The 20,008-nt window shown below is 38.9% G+C and overlaps 1 protein-coding gene across 1 annotated transcript; it reads left to right on the top strand.

The window, feature by feature from the left end:
- Window positions 1-523: 523 nt before the first annotated feature.
- On the top strand, window positions 524-18,874 carry LOC108900940 (extracellular calcium-sensing receptor-like). The gene is given in 15 exon segments (XM_018702223.2): window positions 524-592; window positions 818-886; window positions 3,535-12,729; window positions 12,823-15,178; window positions 15,395-15,698; window positions 15,911-15,997; window positions 16,116-16,223; window positions 16,328-16,494; window positions 16,613-17,069; window positions 17,071-17,091; window positions 17,212-17,436; window positions 17,552-17,675; window positions 17,777-18,249; window positions 18,340-18,738; window positions 18,740-18,874. Coding segments are annotated over 12 exon segments (2,670 nt in total). The 5' UTR covers window positions 524-592; window positions 818-886; window positions 3,535-12,729; window positions 12,823-14,912; the 3' UTR covers window positions 18,779-18,874.
- The last annotated feature ends 1,134 nt before the right edge of the window (window positions 18,875-20,008 follow it).

The raw sequence follows: 20,008 nt of genomic DNA, 5'->3' as shown, positions 1-20,008 counted from the left end.
GGTAGTACTCACTGGCCTGTTGCTAACCAATCAGAGACAAGTGAGATAGAGCTTGATTGGGATTTGCCATTAAATATTGTATGAAATTATTTTGGTAACTAGTTACTTTGCAGATTAAGTTCTTTGCAAACAACATATGATGAATCAGTATGATGCACTGCAGTGTATAACAGAGTAGAAAATTTGAAAAATAATAGTTTTACAGTAGTCATAATTAATTTAAAACAAGTCAATGCATCAATACAAACAATACAACACAGTTTATATTATAATATAACCGGGTGGTAAATATATCCACATATAATTTTCCACTTAGGTTTAGTTATCGAAGTTAAATGGTTATTTATGTGTTATTTGTGGTTTTCTTCTGAGTGCTAACGCTGTTTAGATATAGGTAAATGAAAAAACTGGATTCTTAAGTGCGCTGGCACAGGCACTTGTTGGTGCTGACTTTGGTCACATGGTGGCAGTATTGAGTAATACCATTGTTACACCCGCAGTGAGCATCAAAGTTTTACTTCCTGTTTCCGTGCGAACAACCTGACGATTTGCGAAGTGGACGGGCCTGAAATCCCATCGTGTAAAGTACTGGGTAAATACACATACATCTTGTGGAATATCCCTGTACAAATGTTAAGAAGATATCATCTGTTGATATTTTAACAAGATGGTATGATTTAGGTACTACTGGACTTCCTGTCCTAGCACTATGTTCTCACGTACAATGGTAATAGCGTGCATAAAGTCACACTATGCAAATGTACTTTGTTACTAGAGAAAAGGTGCAAGTTATATATTATTTTTAATTCTGTTGAAGGTAACTGACAGTGTGTCGTTGTGCAATCTCTGGGAAGTTCCACGTGGGTTTGGTGAAACATGCTGGAATGTAAGTGCCCCATCTAAATAACAGTGTACATTACTGGATTATTTCTGTGGGTTTATGGTTAAATATGAATTTTTCTGTCATTAGTCATAGCCCACTGCCACATTTTGTGTCATGATTTTCTTTTAATTAATTTTTGCTAAAGACTACAACACACTGTCAAAGGGATTCAGTACACTAAATGAATGACCTGTTCCAAGATGGCCAATCATTAAATCCAAGCTATACTGTACAAACCCCTTAAGTAAATCTGTCCTTTGTGGTACCTAATTCCACGGGCTACATATAACAGTTAGACTGGGGTCATTCTCGATAATCAATGCTTTTACTTAGGAAATTCTGATGATGTTGACAGTGATTGTACATACTATACTTTCCCTTGTTACGTAGTATTTTTATATTGAGGTACTGCTTTTGAGTACTTCTACCTCCACTGAAAAAGGTCTTTTGAAAACATGCACGTATCCTTCCTGTTTATTGCCAAATTCACATTACTTTAATTCAGCAAATTAACCCCCCACAGTGCAGTGTTGGACATTAAAAGTAAATTCAGTTTTGGTATGTGAATAGACAAGCAGGCATTAGGTCCCAGTCATGTAAGAATGAATTCAACCCAGCAAACCCTGGCCCTTTTTTATGCTCCAAAAACTCCTTCATATTTTCAGTCAGAAACTTAGTTCTCCTCCATCTGTTATTTACATATTAGTATTTTATGGTTTTGAAGTTATGCACACTTTTTGATCATCTGCAGTAAGGACAATGCTGTTCTAAGCCTACAGTTTCTCACAGTTCCCACAGTTATTACACACGCACACATTATTCTTGAATATATTAGATCAGATACTCCTGCTTATTCATTAAAAAGTGTTACACTTGAAAGAATTTCTTAATTATAGCTGTTTATTTGATGCCAGATTTTGAATGTACTATTATTTCTTCTTTCTTTTGATTTAAGTTATGATGCATTTTTGTGCTATATATATTTATTTATATATATTTATCAATGATTAACTCCCATTGCCACCACTATATACTGTACATAAATATTAACCTTTAAATTGATTGCCCACTCCAGTTAGGCCTACTTGAAAACATCTGAAACTGTTTTGTCTGAACAGATACTATAGGCGAGGAAAATTATAGACTTCTTGTTCTGAAAATATGATGTGTTTTGAGGATTCTATTCATACATTGTACAAAATTAGTTTTAAAGTTGCACTCTATCACTTTTTTAGTCACAAGACCTTATTCAGTGCACTGTAAATTAGATGCTTAATGCAAATGTAGATATCTACACAAACATTTATCCGATTTGTTAAAACTGCTAATTTGGACTGATTTTTCATTCATTTTCTTATACATACATACATATATATGTGTGTGTGTGTGTGTGTGTGGTGTGTGTGTGTGTGTGTGTTTGTATGTATGTGTGTATTTAAATATATCTGTACTGGCCATTAAGACTTAATTATGTACATAATGGAAGATGTAAATGTGAAAAAATATATCTGTGTCTTAATATCCCAAACAATATTTATTGTAAAATTATTGTGGCACATTTACATTTTATTTTCTATTATTTTACCAGTATGTGTTACATCATTTTTTAGGGACCTCTGCATTTGGATAAGGGAATTAAAATTACACTTTTGACAACTGATCAAAATAAACAATTAAACACACCTGATTTAGCAAGGCATTGGGCCGTGTGATATTTAATTTGTTATTATTGTTATTTTTCAGCCTAAGGGGTGATAAATAGTGAACTGATTTGCCTCTTAGGCCCTTTTTAATTAAAAAGTTTGTTGTTTGTGTGTTTGTAGAGATGTCTGTTAGTTTATGAAACACTTCAGGGCTCTCTAGACGATTTGCCCTTTGGGAGCTGATTTAGTAGGAGCACATGTTGTGAAGTGCAGGTGCCTCAAACCTGACCATGACTTTCACCTCCGGCTTTTTCTAATCAGAAGCAAACAAACTAACAAATTCCCTCTAGAGTTCACAGTGTCTCCAGCCTGCCTCCATGTCTTTCCTTTCAGCTTACACTGGAAAGTTCCTCTCAGAGCTATTGCATCATGATCCCCTTAAGATCTCTTTTGCGTTTGGCAAGACTGTGCCTTGGGGCCCAAATCTGATACTTTTATTTGTTCATGATGTTATTGTTTGAACTCAACAAACTTCAAGAAAGAAAGACAAGTTTCTATGCTTTTATTTTTAAAATATGGGAAGGGGGATCAAATCTTGTGACATGTTAATGATGCACAAAAGACATCACAATGAATAACAAATAAGAAAAATATGTTGTGATAAATTTCACAGTGTTCTATGGTATATAGTCATGTGATTTAAAACAAGTAATCAAAATAGGTGACTATATATCCATTTTGAAGCACACCAACTATGCAAACAGGCATGGGTGGTACAAATACAATAAAAAAGTATAGTTAATTGACACACTGGCTGAGTGGCTAGCACTATCACCTCACAACAAGAAGGTCTAACCAAGGTCTAGAGGAAATAAAGGCCTCAACCTTGCGGCCTTGGGTGTTGGTCTGCTCTCATGTTGTATCCTGTTTTCAATGTAACAGTGGACTTGCACGTAAATGATGATCTATCTTTCTGTCTATCTATGTTACATGGCCAAAATGATGCAGTTCCCAAACATTACATCCCTGTGCAAATGTTGAACTACGATGGCTGTCCACAACATTTCTCAACCGAGCGGCAGTGATTTTCTCCCATTCAGCTACAAGAGCCTTAGTGAGGTTGGACACTGATGATAGACAATGAGGCCTGGTTCACTGTCTGTAATCCAGATCATCCCAGAATTTAATGGGGTTGAGGTAAGGGGTTGAGGTAAGGGCCGGTGTGTAACACCCATTTTCACAGACCTGGTTTTATGCAGGTCAGCACTGTCATGTTGAAAGAGTGAAGAATTTTCACCAAACTGTTGCCACAAAGTTGGAAATATACTTCCGTCCAAAACAGTGATTCAGAAAACATATGGAAAGAAAAAAAAATCTATGTTTAGGAGGAAAATAAAACATTAACGGGGACTAGATGATTGTGTAAGGTTATTTTTTTGTATGTTTATGATCACAATAGCCATGTACCCTCCAGTTATAACAGGCCACATGTAAAGACTGACTGTACAAGAAGACAAGCAAGCAGAAAAGTAAAACTAGAAAAAAAAATCAAAGTATTTAAAAAAGCCCTGCCTCTACCAACCCTAGTGGTAGAAAGTTGACTGTAAACTTGACCAAACCTGTGGGAAAAAGAGAAGAAAATCAAATGGTTAACCCTGTATTAATGCAATGCTTGTATTATTAATGCACAATACACACACACACTCCAATTGCACAGTAGTCTTGTTTGTGAACTAAGGAGCAAAGTCCATACCATGGACAATGTTGCCATCTCCTGGCAACATTATGTAACAGCTGAAAAGCTGCATTGGTTAGAGAGATGATGCTACCACTGATAGTAATGATGATGATGATTATTATATTTAAGAAACAGTTTATAAAGTGCTCTTGTTGACACAATGAAAGTACAATATTGAAAGGAATAAACAAAGACAGTAAAACAAACACATTAGGAGACAAATATCTATATAAATATGATTGAATACAGAACATGCAAACACAAAATAGAAGTATAAATGTTGAAATGGACCAAATTTGAGATATGAGGAACAATATATTTTCTGCAATATTTAGCAGAAAAAATTACTAAAGAGTAGCAAACAACAGTTGTCAGAAAGCAGGTGAGGGCCAAGTTAGAAGTTATTAATGCAAAGTAAGCTCTACCAGAAACTACTTGCACATGAAAAGCCTTTGGAGGCCTGAGTTATTTTTCATTCAGGGTAGTTTCTCTTAACCAAATATATGTTATATATAAGTTGGTCTAAATTTATATTTGGACTTTTAGTGTCCTCTGTGAAGTATCATCTGAGTCTTGTGTCAAATCATTGTATTCATTATAGGTTTTCATTATAGGTACAAGTACGTAACCTTATAGTGCGCTTGAGGCTAAACTCTGCATTAAAACCATCCCTTTCTCATGGTTTATAATGTTAAGGGCTATGTGATTTTAGACTGAACATTTTCCTTAAAAAATGCCAAAATAAAGGGTACTGTATACCAGATCACGGAAGATTCCGTACTGTACACAGCCTCACAGCTGAATTAAAAAATTTGAAAAATTTGACATTGCTTCAGCAAACAACGGATGACATTATGTGACCTTCATAAATACAGAGAAACATCATTTGATTTAAAGTATCTCTACAAACTCTCAAAGTTTGTTTGTTAAAGCCCAGCAGAACCATAAGGACTTTGGTATGGTCATGATTTCATGGATGCCTGAAGAGGCCCACAAGCCTGAAGTGTCTCCTGTCAAATATGACATTTGCTGAAGATTTGGGGGTGCTTTTGCAAAGGCTGTAACCAGATAGATTAATCTCTGTGAATGGGGTATAACAACATACAAAGATGCTTATAGAACAAAATCTATTACGACCATGCTGCCCAACTCTGATAACCTGCAAGACAAATATGCATGCAGTCATATGAAATTACATCCAAATTGTGGATGAGAGGACCATCCAAACCCTATTAGATCAGCCCAGATGTAAACCAACTTGAAATTCAATGTTATGCTATCAGGCATTAGATTTATATCTCAGTGAACAAAGCCAAATTATTTGAATTCTTGGGCCAAAAATGTGGGAAAGTCAGCCAGGACAGAGAAGGGTGATTGGAGAGCAGGCCAAGATATATTAAAGCTGTAATATAGAATTAAAGTTGCTTTATCCAACAACATGATGTTGAACTTTTGCCAAGCCAAAGAATTGGAAGTTTCGTGATTAATTTTCTGGAAGTAGGCTTATACTTCTTTATTTTGTGCCATTTTAACAACTATGACATACATACTATGTAGCATGTTTTATCAGTTGTTTATTTGGCTTTATCTGAATATATTTGATTGTCTTTGATAAAATGATAAAATTGCTGTCTGAAGAACCACTTGTAACTCTGAAGTTTGTGTTTTCAATAAGCATCTTGTGATTGCATCATAGAATCATAGTATTGCATGTAAAAACAAAAGTATCTAAATGAGAAACCCCAGTAGAACTACTTATAGCAACTTTGACATGCCAGATGTGCCACATTTGACTTTAAAGGTTATATTTTATTCTCCCCTGTAACAAACTAATTAGCGTAGCTGGTGCTGAATAATGACTCTGCTGTAGTCTTGCTAATTAATGTCAGTGACTTGTTTTGAAAAAGGTGAGATCACCTTCCATTAAAACTCAAAATTAATTAATTTCCAACACAACACCTGCTGAGCTCCTGTTTCATAACCTCAGGCGCAGATGTCATCAGCCCTGTCGCAAACACTTGCTTGTCTTTGCTTGCCCAGATGGCCCCCTTGTTTCCCCCTCAGCCCCCTGGGTAAAAGGTAAATTGGCAGGTTTAGGATGATGCCATGATGCTTCCTCCTTTCCATGATGTACACAATAACAAGTTTTAAGTGTTTCCCAAGTGTGTGTTATTCTTCAGTGAAAGTTGTTGTTCATGACTGATTAAAATTAAAACAACACATAATGTTGACTGGTTATTTTCCTGATGTACAAGTTCACAAACAAGTCATCCCCCAAACACAACATAACATATTACACACACACACACACACACACACACACACACATGCATCCCTACTCTCCAGATGGCACATGTCCCAAACATTTTAATCAGGCCATTAGTTGTTTTTATCTTTTAGATTTTCCATCTGAGAGATGGTTAAACTTTTTTTCACTTTTCAAAGTGGCAAAACGTTTTTGGTTTTGCCACTTTTATAGTATGAACTAATATTTATAACAAAGACACATTTCTCATTTTTCTCCCCAGTTTATCCAAATACTCTTTGATTTCTGCACTTTAAAATAACATTAATAATAGCCTTAACTCGCGATTACTATATTATGGCTAAAGATAAAACATGTCTGTGGACACCCTTCAACTAAATGTGAAATGGTCATGACACTCATTTCGTAAACTAAACCCAATTTCCTTGATGGTTTTAATTGTGGCCTCTTTTGTTCTGACAGACTTTAGAGTACCATCCAAGCAGGAATGTGACCTTTGATAGGTGCTACATTAAAACTTTAAGATATGCAGGCCATCCTTCATTATCTGTTTTTACCTTTATCTTATGTTGTGTGTCATGCTCAGACTTTTAAAAATGAACATTAATATGACAGATTTAACATTGTGAAATCGCATACAATACTGAAACAATGATGATGAATGTTTAACGATACTCTTTCATACACTAAGTGTATTTCAAAGCAAGTACAGAGGTGAAAAAAGTTTTCGGACACCCTTAAAATTTTACACAATCTCAAATATTATCATGAAATATTTGGGGAAAAATCTTTTTTGTGTTTCAAAAGGTGTGGCTGCATTAGACAGACACAAACAAATACAAATTATATGTTTTTGTTTATTGTTTACAAGAAAAATTAACAAAACTAAATTCTTGACAGTTTCAATATATCAGTTCTCAACATTGTCGGTATCAAAGTCAACAAATAACAGAGAATGTGTTCAAAACTGAACAAAAAATAAATAAACCATCACCACCATCAAAAATTGTGTCTTTTAATAAAAAGCACAACCTTCATTAGTGGATCACCAGTACCAAAATGACCCAATACTCAAAATTTCTTATGTATTTTTATGGAACCAATCAACTTTTAAGTTTGTAATGGCTTTTTTATGATTTGTTTAGTATTTTAGCTGTGACTGTACTAAAAGAAATTGCACTTGAAGACCTAAGAGTGATTGTGAGTCGTTAGGGTCACATGTCTCAAGGTGTGAATGGGGGTTACATCGCCTAGGCAAGGATCTCAGGACTGCGTTATAGGTAGCTGACAGTTGGTGTCATAGGCCACCACCTTTGTTTAATGCAATATTTCACAAATGCATGGGGTGTCCGAAAACTTTTTTTCCACTACTGGACATAGAACACACAGGTTCAGATTAGTAGATAGCAACTCAAATCATTCAGGGAACTTGGGGAACTGACTTCTACAGAGCATTCAAAACATGGATGAATGAATAGTTTATTTTGTGAATGACATAAATACACAACATGTCAGTGGAAAGGCAAGCTTAATCAGACATGTAGTTTCAGATGTGTGTTCCTCTTTGCTTAGAAATAACTAGATATGTAAGGGCTAGGGTGCGGAGAATAAAAACAAATCAAAGCTTTTCAGTCAAAACGCCCATCCAAAATCCTGTCCTTGAACCTTCTGTATTTGGTATGCAATTTTCAGTTTCGACAGACTTAAAAGATAACTCCTGGCCTTATTTTCCAATGTCCATGTAGGACTACATGACTGTTTTGAGCAAGAACGGTGCATCCAACAACCATAAACAGCTGCTGTAATGCAATACAATGGCAAATTGTCCATGTTAAATTAAGTCCACTTAAGTATTTTTTTCTGCCACTGACAGTCTAAGACTGTGATCAAAAATGTCAGACAACATTATAGATAGACCTCTTTATTAAAGGGTAAGATTTTTTTTGCTTTTTTGTTACATCAGAAACATCACCATATCACCACTGTTTTGACAAAAAAAAGTTATTTTCCTTTGAAGCAGCTGCATTTCAGCAGCTCCCACGTTCTACAGGGCAAAATTACTGTTTTTGTCAAGACAACAGCTATTTGCCTCATTTAATTGGGGCAGTAGAGATACAGACAAGGAACATGGGGGGACAGGGGCTTGAGATACTGTAGATACTGTACTGAGATACAGGTCCCTAGTCAGAATAGAATTGGGGATGTTGTGGTTACATGGTATGTGGCCTTAACACAATGCCCCAATTAAGGCAGTTTTGCAGGAGAAAATGTGGTGCTAATAAAAGGTTCCTCTGAATGTGTCACAATGGAGAACAATCGAATGTCTGTCACACTCATTCTGACCATTCAGAGGTGATGGTTAGAATGGTCAGCATCAACAACTTTCCACCAGTCATACTGTACTAATGAGCAAGCACGTACAGACTCCTCTGCTACTGCATTGTAAGGCAAGAGTCTGTGGCACACTCCATTCAAGTGACTCATTATGCCAACATACCCAAAGATGGGAAAATAGGAGAGATCCCTGAGAGAGATACGTAACTTTAAACTGCTTAATTGTGGTGGGTGTAGACAGTTACAGGGGCACCACACTTATTTTTCATAACAAAATGTGTGTTAGTATTGACCTTGAGAAGGATCCGAAACATGTCAAAATGAACAAAAATGCAAGACCAAGCCTGAGATTATTATTATTATTATCACTGAACAGATTCATAAAACTAATTTTGTGGAGTATCAGTAATTAACAGACATACAAACTGTCATTATATATCCAATGTGCAAGTCTCAAGGATCAAAGCAACATATGTTCTTTAGTAGGAAAGCTGGATTTTTTAGCTTTTTTTTAGCTTTCCAGGAGACTGAATGACCACAGGTCTCTCAATGATGTCACCACTGTATGAAGAAATTGCTTTTACCCTAAGAGTGGTAAGCTTAGGTCCCTGTCCAGAACAAGTTGTGAGAAAGACATCAATGTACTGTCTGTGTAGGTTCTCAGTCATCCAGTCATGGTAGTCTTAACTGCTAAAGTTGAAGGCAACCGGACTTCTTTTAGGTTTCCTGAAGACGTTTCACCTCTCATCCAAAAGGCTTCCTCAATTCTGAAAACTGGTTGGGGAGTCCCAGGTATTTAACTTCTAGGAGGTGGTCCTGAGAGTCGTTAACCCACCCTGTCGTTAGGGTCACATGAGTGCAGGTGTGACTCGTTGGTGTGTCGTTGCATCATGTGAGTCGTTAGGGTCACATGTCTCAAGGTGTGAATGGGGGTTACATCGCCTAGGCAAGGATCTCAGGACTGCGTTATAGGTAGCTGACAGTTGGTGTCATAGGCCACCACCTTTGTTTAAAGATGGACATTCCAGATGGACATAGAAGGCCTCTTTTATTCCTCTCTCAAACCATCTGTCCTATCTATCTAAAATGTGGACAATGAGGTCCACATTTTGGAGGAGTGTCCCTTCTCCTTTAGGTGTAAATGAACAGCCGAGTCTTGTCCTGATGAGCTGGCTCTCCTGTGTGGTGCCATGTATAACCCCCAGTTACCAGAACTCTGTTAAATAAATGCTGAAGATATAGGAAGAATGATCTGTGATCGGAAGATTCAGTATTGAATAAATTAAAACATAATTAAATGGATAAATATTTCATTTTGAGCCTCTTTGATACAATTCATGATTAAGAAAGTGCTAAAACAGCTCCCCCTAGTGACACCTTCCCGCTATGTAGATCCCACGATCTCTTCCTGATTGAGCAGAAAACGAGACAGACGCACAGAGAGAGCAGAGAGCAAGATAAACGCTGATACCGCAATTCTAGAAATGAAAAAAAGCCTGTTGTGGTTACAGTTCTTTTGCTAGTTGCTGAAAGGACAATTCTTGGTGAGTCGATTGTTAAATTTGATGAGATAACTGAAAACGGGACCGAGCACTAGCGTTAGCAGCCGCTAACCGCGCTAGCATGAGTTGGTATTAATCCCGCTAGCTAAGATTAGCCACGTTAGTTTTGTCCTGATGAGCTGGCTCTCCTGTGTGGTGCCATGTATAACCCCCGGTTACCAGAACTCTGTTGAATAAATTCTGAAACTATAGGAAGAATGATCTGTGATCAGAGGATTCAGTATTGAATAAATTAAAACATAATTAAATGGATAAATATTTCATTTTGAGCCTCTCTGATACAATTCATGATTAAGAAAGTGCTAAAACAGCTTTCCCTAGTGACACCTTTCCGCTATGTAGATCCCACAATATCTTCCTGATTGAGCAGAAAACGAGACAGACGCATAGAGAGAGCAGAGAGCAAGATAAACGCTGATACCTCAATTCTAGAAATGAAAAAAGCGCCTGTCGTGGTTACAGTTCTTTTGCTAGTTGCCTGAAAGGACAATTCTTGGTGAGTCGATTGTTAAATTTGATGAGATAACTGAAAACGGGACCGAGCACTAGCGTTAGCAGCCGCTAACCGCGCTAGCATGAGTTGGCATTAATCCCGCTAGCTAAGATTAGCCACGTTAGCTTTGGTAGATCTCCTATTGTAACTCCATTTAGTGGAAACTGTTCAATGTGTTGATTTACTGTATGTGTAACTGTTAATTATTGTTCCGGTACTGAGACTGGTTTACTACTGTGAAGCTGATTAGCAGCTAATATGAGTTGTGTTGAAGGTGTAACACTGATGCGGTTTTGAGCAAATGTAATGTATTCAATAATGCTTTTTTTTTTTTTAAACTTTTGTGAGATGAGTTCAGATGTATTATTGGTTATATTGTGACTAAATTTTTTCCTGCTAGCTCAATTTAATCGAGTTGAAGCTAAGTTGTGAAGTGTTATGTGATTCCCCTCTAGAGGTGCCTTATGGAGACTGAGAGACAGGTTGTTATAGGAGTAATGACAATTTTATTTCGCTAAAGCAACAGATTAACAGCTCTGTAGATACTTTAAGGGAAGAGAATACATTTAAATAAGTTAGCAATAATTTCATAATATTTTTTTGGCTTTGTGTATTCAAGGCCAGGTCGTCGTTTTCTCTGTTGGTTTCTTCTGCCTTTGTATTTCCTCACTGTTCCTGGCGATTCTCTGGTGGAATGCGGGATCTTGCATGATTTTTGGATTCTTCAGCCCAGCTTGCTCCTGTTGGAGGATGTGTGGTTAGTGCTGGACTGGCAAGCCTACCCAGAGTCGGATCGAGAGAAAGTGAGAACTTGCCTGAACTGCTGCTGTTCAACGGATATTGGTAGGACAAATACACTCCCCGCCTACACAAGGAAACACTTTCACTTCACACTCTGATAATGAATGGACTTACACAGAGAGACTGAATTCCTGGATCTCTGTTTCATGGACACTGCAAAATAAGCAGGGTTTATGCCGAAAACTTTGGCTAAGTGAGGTTTTATTGCATTGTGAAACAGGATTTTTGTGTTTGTTTATTTGTTGTTTTTTTCTTGTGGTATTTTCATTTGTGCTTGGTTTACAAAACAAAAACTTAGAGGGGTTGGTGATTAATTTGAAGGTACCATAAACAGCTTCATAAATAGAAATAGGACGAGACAGAATAAATTGGTCTTACCATTTTATACCATGTCAACATAGTCTGTGTCTTGATTCACCTGTGCCACTTGATGCCGTTTCTCCTGAGCGACCCTAGAGCTTCTGATACACTGGTCCATATTGAAGGTTAATTGGCTAAATAAGCAGTATACAAAAGTTCCCCAAAATAAATTCTATTTCTGGTTGTTACACTTGCGCTTGTGGAGTGGTTGTTTGGTTTCACTTGTGTACAGGTCTGAACACTTCTCACTGCATTGCACAGCGTACACAAGGTTACTCAACTTGTGCTTGGGAGTCTTGTCCTTGGGATGACAAGTTTCTGTCTGAGGGTGTTGCCAGGTCTGAAGTGCACTGGAATGTTATGTTTGGAGAAAATTCTTTTGAATTTCTCAGACAGTCCTGCTACTGACAATGACAATGTTGTGTCTGCTCTCCTGTTCCTCAGCAGTTGATGTCTGTGGCTCTTCTCTATGTCTTTTACGTCTTTTTCATTCACTCCCAGAACCCTGCCACTGCTGAGCTTTCAGAATATCTTTGTGACCTTCACAGAGAAATGGACCAACTCTGTCTTCTTTGTGGTGGACACATCAGCTGCTTTCAGGAGCTCTTCAAAGTGTTCCTTCTGCCATCCAACAGTGCCCTCAGTTCAGGTCAGCTGTTCACCCCCTCTGCTGAAATATGCTATAGCCTCTTTGACTAACAGCAACTAGAGTACTAACAGTCTTTCTCCCCTCTCTCTTAAGGAGTTTCCTGGACCAGCCAAGCCCTAAAGGATTCCTTCTTCAGCCTGTTGGTCTTCTTGACCACTGGGGTGCACTTGTGGGTTCTGTGATTGCTACCACAACAGACTCACATGTTTTCAGCCTCCCCATTAGGGTAAATTTTATCTGCAGATTTCTTGTGAAGTCTGGTCTTGTTTCAGTCCCTGTGCATGTTCTTAATAAGACATAGAGATGAAGAGAGAGAGTTTTGAGTTTTGGCTGAAAGATATGAATAGGTTGCCCAGTCTGTGTGGAATTGGAACTAATACTGAGGGAATAAGTTGAATTGAGGATAACTTTTTTTCAAAGATAAACCCTTAAAATACACCAAAGTATTGAACTGACACATGATATTATCTTTCTTCCCTTCTATATGTCTGTACCTGTTCCTCTTTTACTTCTATATTTTCCTTCCTGCCCTTATCTTTCTGTTTCACTGTTTGTCTGTATTTTTTTCCCATTCATTGTCTGTCTGCATGTCTCTCTTAACCTATGCTTCAAGTCAATCTACTTATCATATCATTCATGTTTACTCACTCCCAACTACTCACTGTTAGAACCTATTACTCTCACTGCTCCATCAATATGACTGTGTCTGTTTTCTTTTTCTATCTCTCTCCAGTTTCCCTGTTTGTACTAAGGCTTTACAGAATACAGTGGAACACACAATACTCAGGGGCTTCAATGATTTTGAATCACATAATATCCCTGTGAGGACAACTTTGATACAGTTGCAGTCTCATTATTGTTCACTTCTAATCAGCTTGTTTTCAGAAACAACCCAGGCTGACCCATTTCCCCTGAGAGCAAAGGATCCTCTGACTCTCCGATCTTGTTAAAGGTTTACTTACAAGAAAAGGAAACTACTGTATGATAACACTGAACATCCTGTCTTGGGGCACTTCTGTCTTTCCTCTTCTGAATGTCACACAGGGGCATATTAAATGAATAAGGAAACCTATATGGCCTGAGGCAGCACAACATGCAGCGTGTAATATTCTCTTAACTTTATACTCTGTGGTGCTCTGTTTTGTAGCCTGCAGGGTTTGTGCCAGTAATGATATGCACAGCACCCAAATGACTCATTAATCTCACCATATTAATGCTGTTTAACCTCACGGAAGGATATTTTATATAAGAAGAAGAAAAATTACAAAAAACGAGATCATTCAAGAAAAGTTGTAAGACAAATTTCTGGTGAAGCTTTTGTGATTTTGAGAGCATATAACAACGTAACAGTTACACTGTATGTCAGGTTAAACTCTAATGTAATATGTTCACACTAAATCTCCATTCAAATCAATACAATCATGCACCTCTTTCTGTTGATTACCATGAACAATATATTATAAGATCTTAATGTTCCCTTGTGTTTGATACAACTGTGTGCTTCATGTTTGTGTGTGTGTGTTTGAAAGATATGTAGCTTCATTTAGCAGCCTGCGGTGACATGGGTCTACTGTCTGCCTCTTCACATCACTGAAGGATGAGTTAGGCCTAGTCAGGCATGACACTGTGACATGACACTGTTATTGTCTTTTCCCATTTCACTCAAGTGCTCATTCCAGTTCCTTGTTATTGTTGTTACTTACTGTGAAACCTTCTTTTTCCATTGACCACTACCCAGGGGAAATATGGTCAATTTGACAGTTGGGAGAAGCATATATATCAGCTGCAGGGTAGCATCTTTTACTATTCTCTGTTGGTGCAATGAAGATGCAGCACTCTGAAAGTATTTCATGAACTTGGATTTTTTTATGAGTTTAGGTTGATGAGATGCTTTTTACTAACTAGTTGGAGTTAAACATATTTTATCTGTAATGACTTTACAGGTGATTTTGTACTTAAATTCTGTAGATGCTGTCCAAGTCTGAATGGGTTCACGATGTGTTATTTTCTGTGCACTTGCTTTTTACTGACCACTGACACATTGTTTGGTGCTTTGTCAGCAAGCAAGGTACTTATTAGGCCCATTATTTGTCTGTGTGGTTTATCCAAATAGCTGTTATTTGAACAGGCATAGACATATATTTGCTGTTAAAGGTATATGGTGGCATAGCTTAAAAAAAAGGATGAATCATTTTTTCCTGAGCTCAGCAGAGGATGGGCTTTCATGGAAAAGGACAGAGTTTGTGCTTTGGGGTCTCTTGTGGTGTGGGCTTTTTCCCTACAACTCCCACCAAGTCCAGAAATGTGAAATAATCCCAGGTTCTATGTCCTTGCCTGTGCTGGAGAAAAGGGGAGACATTATCTTGGGGGGACTCTTCTCGCTTCATGACATGGTAGTGGAGCCCAGTCTGTCTTACACCTCTACACCTCCCCTCACACAATGCACCAGGTAAGCTGCTTTTAGCTAGTCCTCAAATTGCTAGAGCTGCAAAGTTGTGATTTAACAACTGTAATCTAATATACCACAAATCCTGCCTCCACAGTTCAGCGCATCCATGTTTTGTGATTGCCATAAAATTCTTTTTTTTTTTTCTTTTTTTTTTTTTTTTACAAGGTTTCACATTTTGAATTGTGTTGCCTCAAGACATCGCCTCTATTCTTCCAGATTTAATTTTCGGACATTCCGTTGGATGCAGACTATGATCTTTGCCATCGAGGAGATCAACAGGGATGGCAGACTCCTTCCCAACATCACACTGGGCTATAAGATCTATGATTCATGCAGTACACCCCATCAGGCTCTGAGGGCTGCCATGGAGCTAATGGGGACTGAGAAGGGTTCAGGGCTTGAAGGAGAGACACAGAGCAAAGGCACGTGTCATGAGACTGTGCCAGCAGTGATAGGAGATGGAGGCTCTACTCAGTCTCTGGTAGTGGCTCGTTTCCTGGGAGTCTTCCATGTGCCACAGGTAAGTTAGTCATAGCTATTCAGCAGCTATGTACCAGTCATTTACTGTGTGTTAGAGTTACTGGGCAGGGTAGAAATAGTAGTTTAAATTGCTACTTGCTCTTATACTTTTGTGTTACTTTTTGGTACTGTGAGTTAAGTCTAACCGACTGATTTAAGAAAGTTTTAATGCTAGACATTGTTTCATTAAATTACCACATGTCTTGCATTCAGGTCAGTTATTTCTCCAGTTGTGCCTGTCTCAGTGACAAAAAGGAGTTTCCTGCTTTTTTAAGGACCATGCCCAGTGATTTCTTCCAGGTTAGATGGAATAGACACCCTTTTACATTATTTACAGTGTGATGTAACCTCTCTACACTGACAAAAGCATGTCTCTGCCTCTCTGTCTTTTTCTTTCTCTTCATTTGTCTCCTTTTAGGTAGATGCACTAATACAACTTGTCAAGCATTTTGGCTGGACTTGGGTGGGTGTGATTGCAGGGGATGACGCCTATGGCCGTGGTGGGGCAAATATCTTTGCCAATAAGGTGGGTCACACACCCATAAATAGAGAATTTAATCATTATAAATGTAAACACTGCAGTGTAGACATAAAATTAATTAAGTTGTTCTTCCTCTTTTGTTCTCGTAGATTATAAAGTTAGGTGCTTGTGTTGCCCTCCATGAAATCATCCCTAAGAACCGAGCACAGACAGCAGTTTCATCTATTGTATCCAAAATCCGCTCCTCTGGGGCTCGGGTGATTCTGGTGTTTGCTTTGGAGCAAGATGCAGAGGCATTGTTTGATGAAGCACTCAGGCATGATGCTTTCAGCTATTCAGAAGCTTCCACAATACTATAATATTTATAATATGATAAAAGTTCAATTTTGTTACTGTCTCGTGTAAAATGGCATCTGCGTATCTCTTGAGTTTAGAGAGGGGCTCACTGGGATACAGTGGCTGGCAAGTGAGGCGTGGAGTACAGCTGCCGTCCTCTCCACCCCAAAAAAGTACCACCACATCCTCCAGGGTTCTTTGGGATTTGCCATTCGACAAGCACACATCCCTGGATTGCAAAACTTTCTGCTTCGCTTGCATCCCACAAGCCCAGATGCCCTCGAAGATCCCTTCCTGATACCTTTCTGGGAGGAGGTGTTTCAGTGCAGCCTGGGTTTGCAGGCCGAAGGTCAAGAACATTATGTTGAGGGTAAACCTCCATGCTCTGGAGCAGAGGAGCTGGGGAGTGTGACAAATATATATTCAGATGTGTCACAGCTAAGGATTTCCTACAATGTCTACAAGGCTGTGTATGCCATTGCCCATGCACTCAAGGCTATGAGAAGCTGTGAGAAAGGAAAAGGGCCATTTCCTCAGCAGGCCTGTCCAGATCTAAGACAATATACAGCCATGGCAGGTCCGTACCATATGTTCTCCTAATTCAGTCTAGATCAACAAACGTTATTATAATGCTGAAACTATTAATAATAGGTTTTGGTTATTCTACAAGATGGTCATAAGCACTTTCTTCCCTTAGCTGCTTCATTACATAAAACAGGTGGAATATTCAAACTCATTTGGTGATGAGACAAAGTTTGATGAAAATGGTGACCCTGCAGCCATGTATGACCTGATCAACTGGCAGCTGAAACCAAATGGAGAAATGGACTTTGTCACTATTGGCAAGTTTGACGAGATGACCGGAAAACAAAAACTCCAGATCCAGGACCACAACATTGTGTGGAATGGCAACAAAACCAAAGTAGGCATCTCAAAAGAATCAAACAACATTTTGTAGATTCGCATTTTGTGCAATAATGTTTTCATTATGTGACTGCGTTGTGACCAGTGTAGTGTGTGCTTCCTCTATTGCTTAGGTTCCCATGTCAGTGTGCAGCAGCATTTGTCCCCCAGGTACCCGGAAGGCAATCAGACCTAACTTCCCTATCTGCTGCCATGATTGTGTGGCTTGTACAGCTGGGGAGATTAGCAATCAGACTGGTGAGGAAAGATTACTTGCCCACACTAGAATCTGACCTACTGTACAGTTGCAGTGGAAAAGCCACAGCATGGCAGCTAAAGCCTTCTTGTCTTTCCTTTAGATGCCATAGAGTGTGTGCGCTGCCTGCCAGAGTTCTGGTCTAGTGCTGACAGGACAGCCTGTATCCCCAAAGAAGTGGAGTTCCTCTCCTTTAGCGATACTATGGGCGTCACCCTGATGGCTGTTTCCCTTATTGGCTCCTTCTGCACCTGCGTTGTGGTCTTCATATTCTCTCGTCACAGAACCACCCCCATTGTCAGGGCCAATAACTCTGAGCTGAGCTTCCTGCTGCTCTTCTCCTTGACTCTGTGTTTCCTGTGCTCTCTGACCTTCATCGGCCGGCCCTCTGAGTGGTCCTGCATGCTGCGACACACAGCATTCGGCATCACCTTTGTCCTCTGTATCTCTTGTGTTCTGGGGAAAACTATAGTGGTGTTAATGGCCTTCAGGGCTACACTTCCAGGCAGTAATGTGATGAAATGGTTTGGGCCTAAGCAGCAAAAAGCAATCATTATCTTTTGTACACTCATCCAGGCAAGGACTTCTAACTCGCTTTGCACTTTGAAAAGTTAGAGGAGCATTTATTCAGATGATTTTAAAAACCACATATTTCTTTTTACGCAGGTAATCATCTGTACAACATGGCTGGTTGTTGCTCCCCCCACTCCACGCCAGCTGATACCACGCAAAAGCGCAATTGTCATTCTCTTGTGTGACGAAGGTTCACCCATAGCATTTGCTCTAGTTCTGGGCTACATTGGCCTGCTGGCTTGCATCTGCCTCGTCTTGGCCTTCCTGGCAAGGAAACTCCCGGACAACTTCAACGAGGCCAGAATCATCACCTTTAGCATGCTCATTTTTTGTGCCGTGTGGGTAGCCTTTGTTCCTGCCTACATCACCTCTCCAGGGAAGTACTCCACAGTCACAGAAGTGTTTGCTATATTGGCTTCCAGCTATGGACTGCTGGGCTGCATCTTTGCACCAAAGTGCTACATAATCCTACTAAGGCCAGAAAAGAACACTAAAGAAACACTTGATGTCCAAAGTTGCAGACAAATTTTAGGAGGACATGTTCCTTCTGTGTATATTTTATAAATTTCTTTATTTGCTCTTTTCCTCATCAATTAAAAATAGCTCACTTCAAAATGTGGGGAAGTTATGCAAGTGGTGGCAGAGTCAAGGTATATAATACGTCCTTCCTTGAATATGAGTGGAGTAGAATTTACCACCAGATGGTAGTAGTGCACTGTCATTACTCCCCGCTGTCATTCACTATGCCCCAACAAGCACTCACACACCTTTATTCTTACCAATAACTTTCACCAGTATCTTAATGTCAGTTATTTAATTCATTTTCACTCCCATATTATAAATTCTCACTATTAGTGTAGTTAAATAACTACTTTAATAATTCATTGGGTCAGTGGTGTAGAAATAAAGATAGGCAGTATAATCAAAGAAGCAATACTATATTATCATTAAGAGGTAATCTATCTGATGAACCCTGCATAGGCTGCGCCCCCCCTCCCCTCCCCTTTTACTGAAGACTTAAATCAACATGAAAAACCATACTTTTCTTGGATCAAATGGTTTGATTTTTCCAGCCACATGAAACTCCCTTGATAGCCTCATAGTGGAAATGTGAAGGACAGCTCAGTGCTAGATATGAATAGGATTTGGCAGCAGTGTCCGTGCTGATTTGACCTGAGATAGAATGATGAGGCCCAGGGTCTCTGAGGTATGCTTAGTGGAAATCCCAGCTGTCATTGGTTAATTAAATCCTCATACTCCAGAGGCCTTTACATATTAGCATCACGCCTGGCTGTTCCCTACAATAACAAAGGAAAACATCTTTCCAGCTCTCCACAGCTGCTTTCAGGCTAACATTGATTATCCATCACTGATTGATCTGTTGTTCCTCCCAAGGCAGAGGAATAAATTGGAAGATGGAAAGATGTTGAGTCTCTGACGTCCATCAGGGACAGGCAGGGGGGATAAAGGTGCTGGAAGGGGCAGATGGACAGCAGTGTTTTATTGACACTGTATTACTTGATTTACATTTATCATAAGGCAGTATAAGACAGTGGATTGATTTCTCCCCACAGTGCACAGCCTGTCTCTGTTTAATTTCAAAGAATGATCCTTCAGATAAATGCACTATTTGCTTGATTTAATTAAGGAAACCAGAATATACCATCTTCATTCGAGGGTTAAATAATTAATTTAGTTTGAATGAGAAAACACAGTGCAGTAATTTCTGCTAAATTGAATGGGCCATCAAATTATAGGCACA

This window comes from Lates calcarifer, linkage group LG21 (genome assembly GCF_001640805.2).
Source record: "Lates calcarifer isolate ASB-BC8 linkage group LG21, TLL_Latcal_v3, whole genome shotgun sequence".
In the NCBI taxonomy this organism is placed as follows: Eukaryota; Metazoa; Chordata; class Actinopteri; family Centropomidae; genus Lates; species Lates calcarifer.
This window is presented reverse-complemented; position numbering and strand designations above follow the sequence as displayed.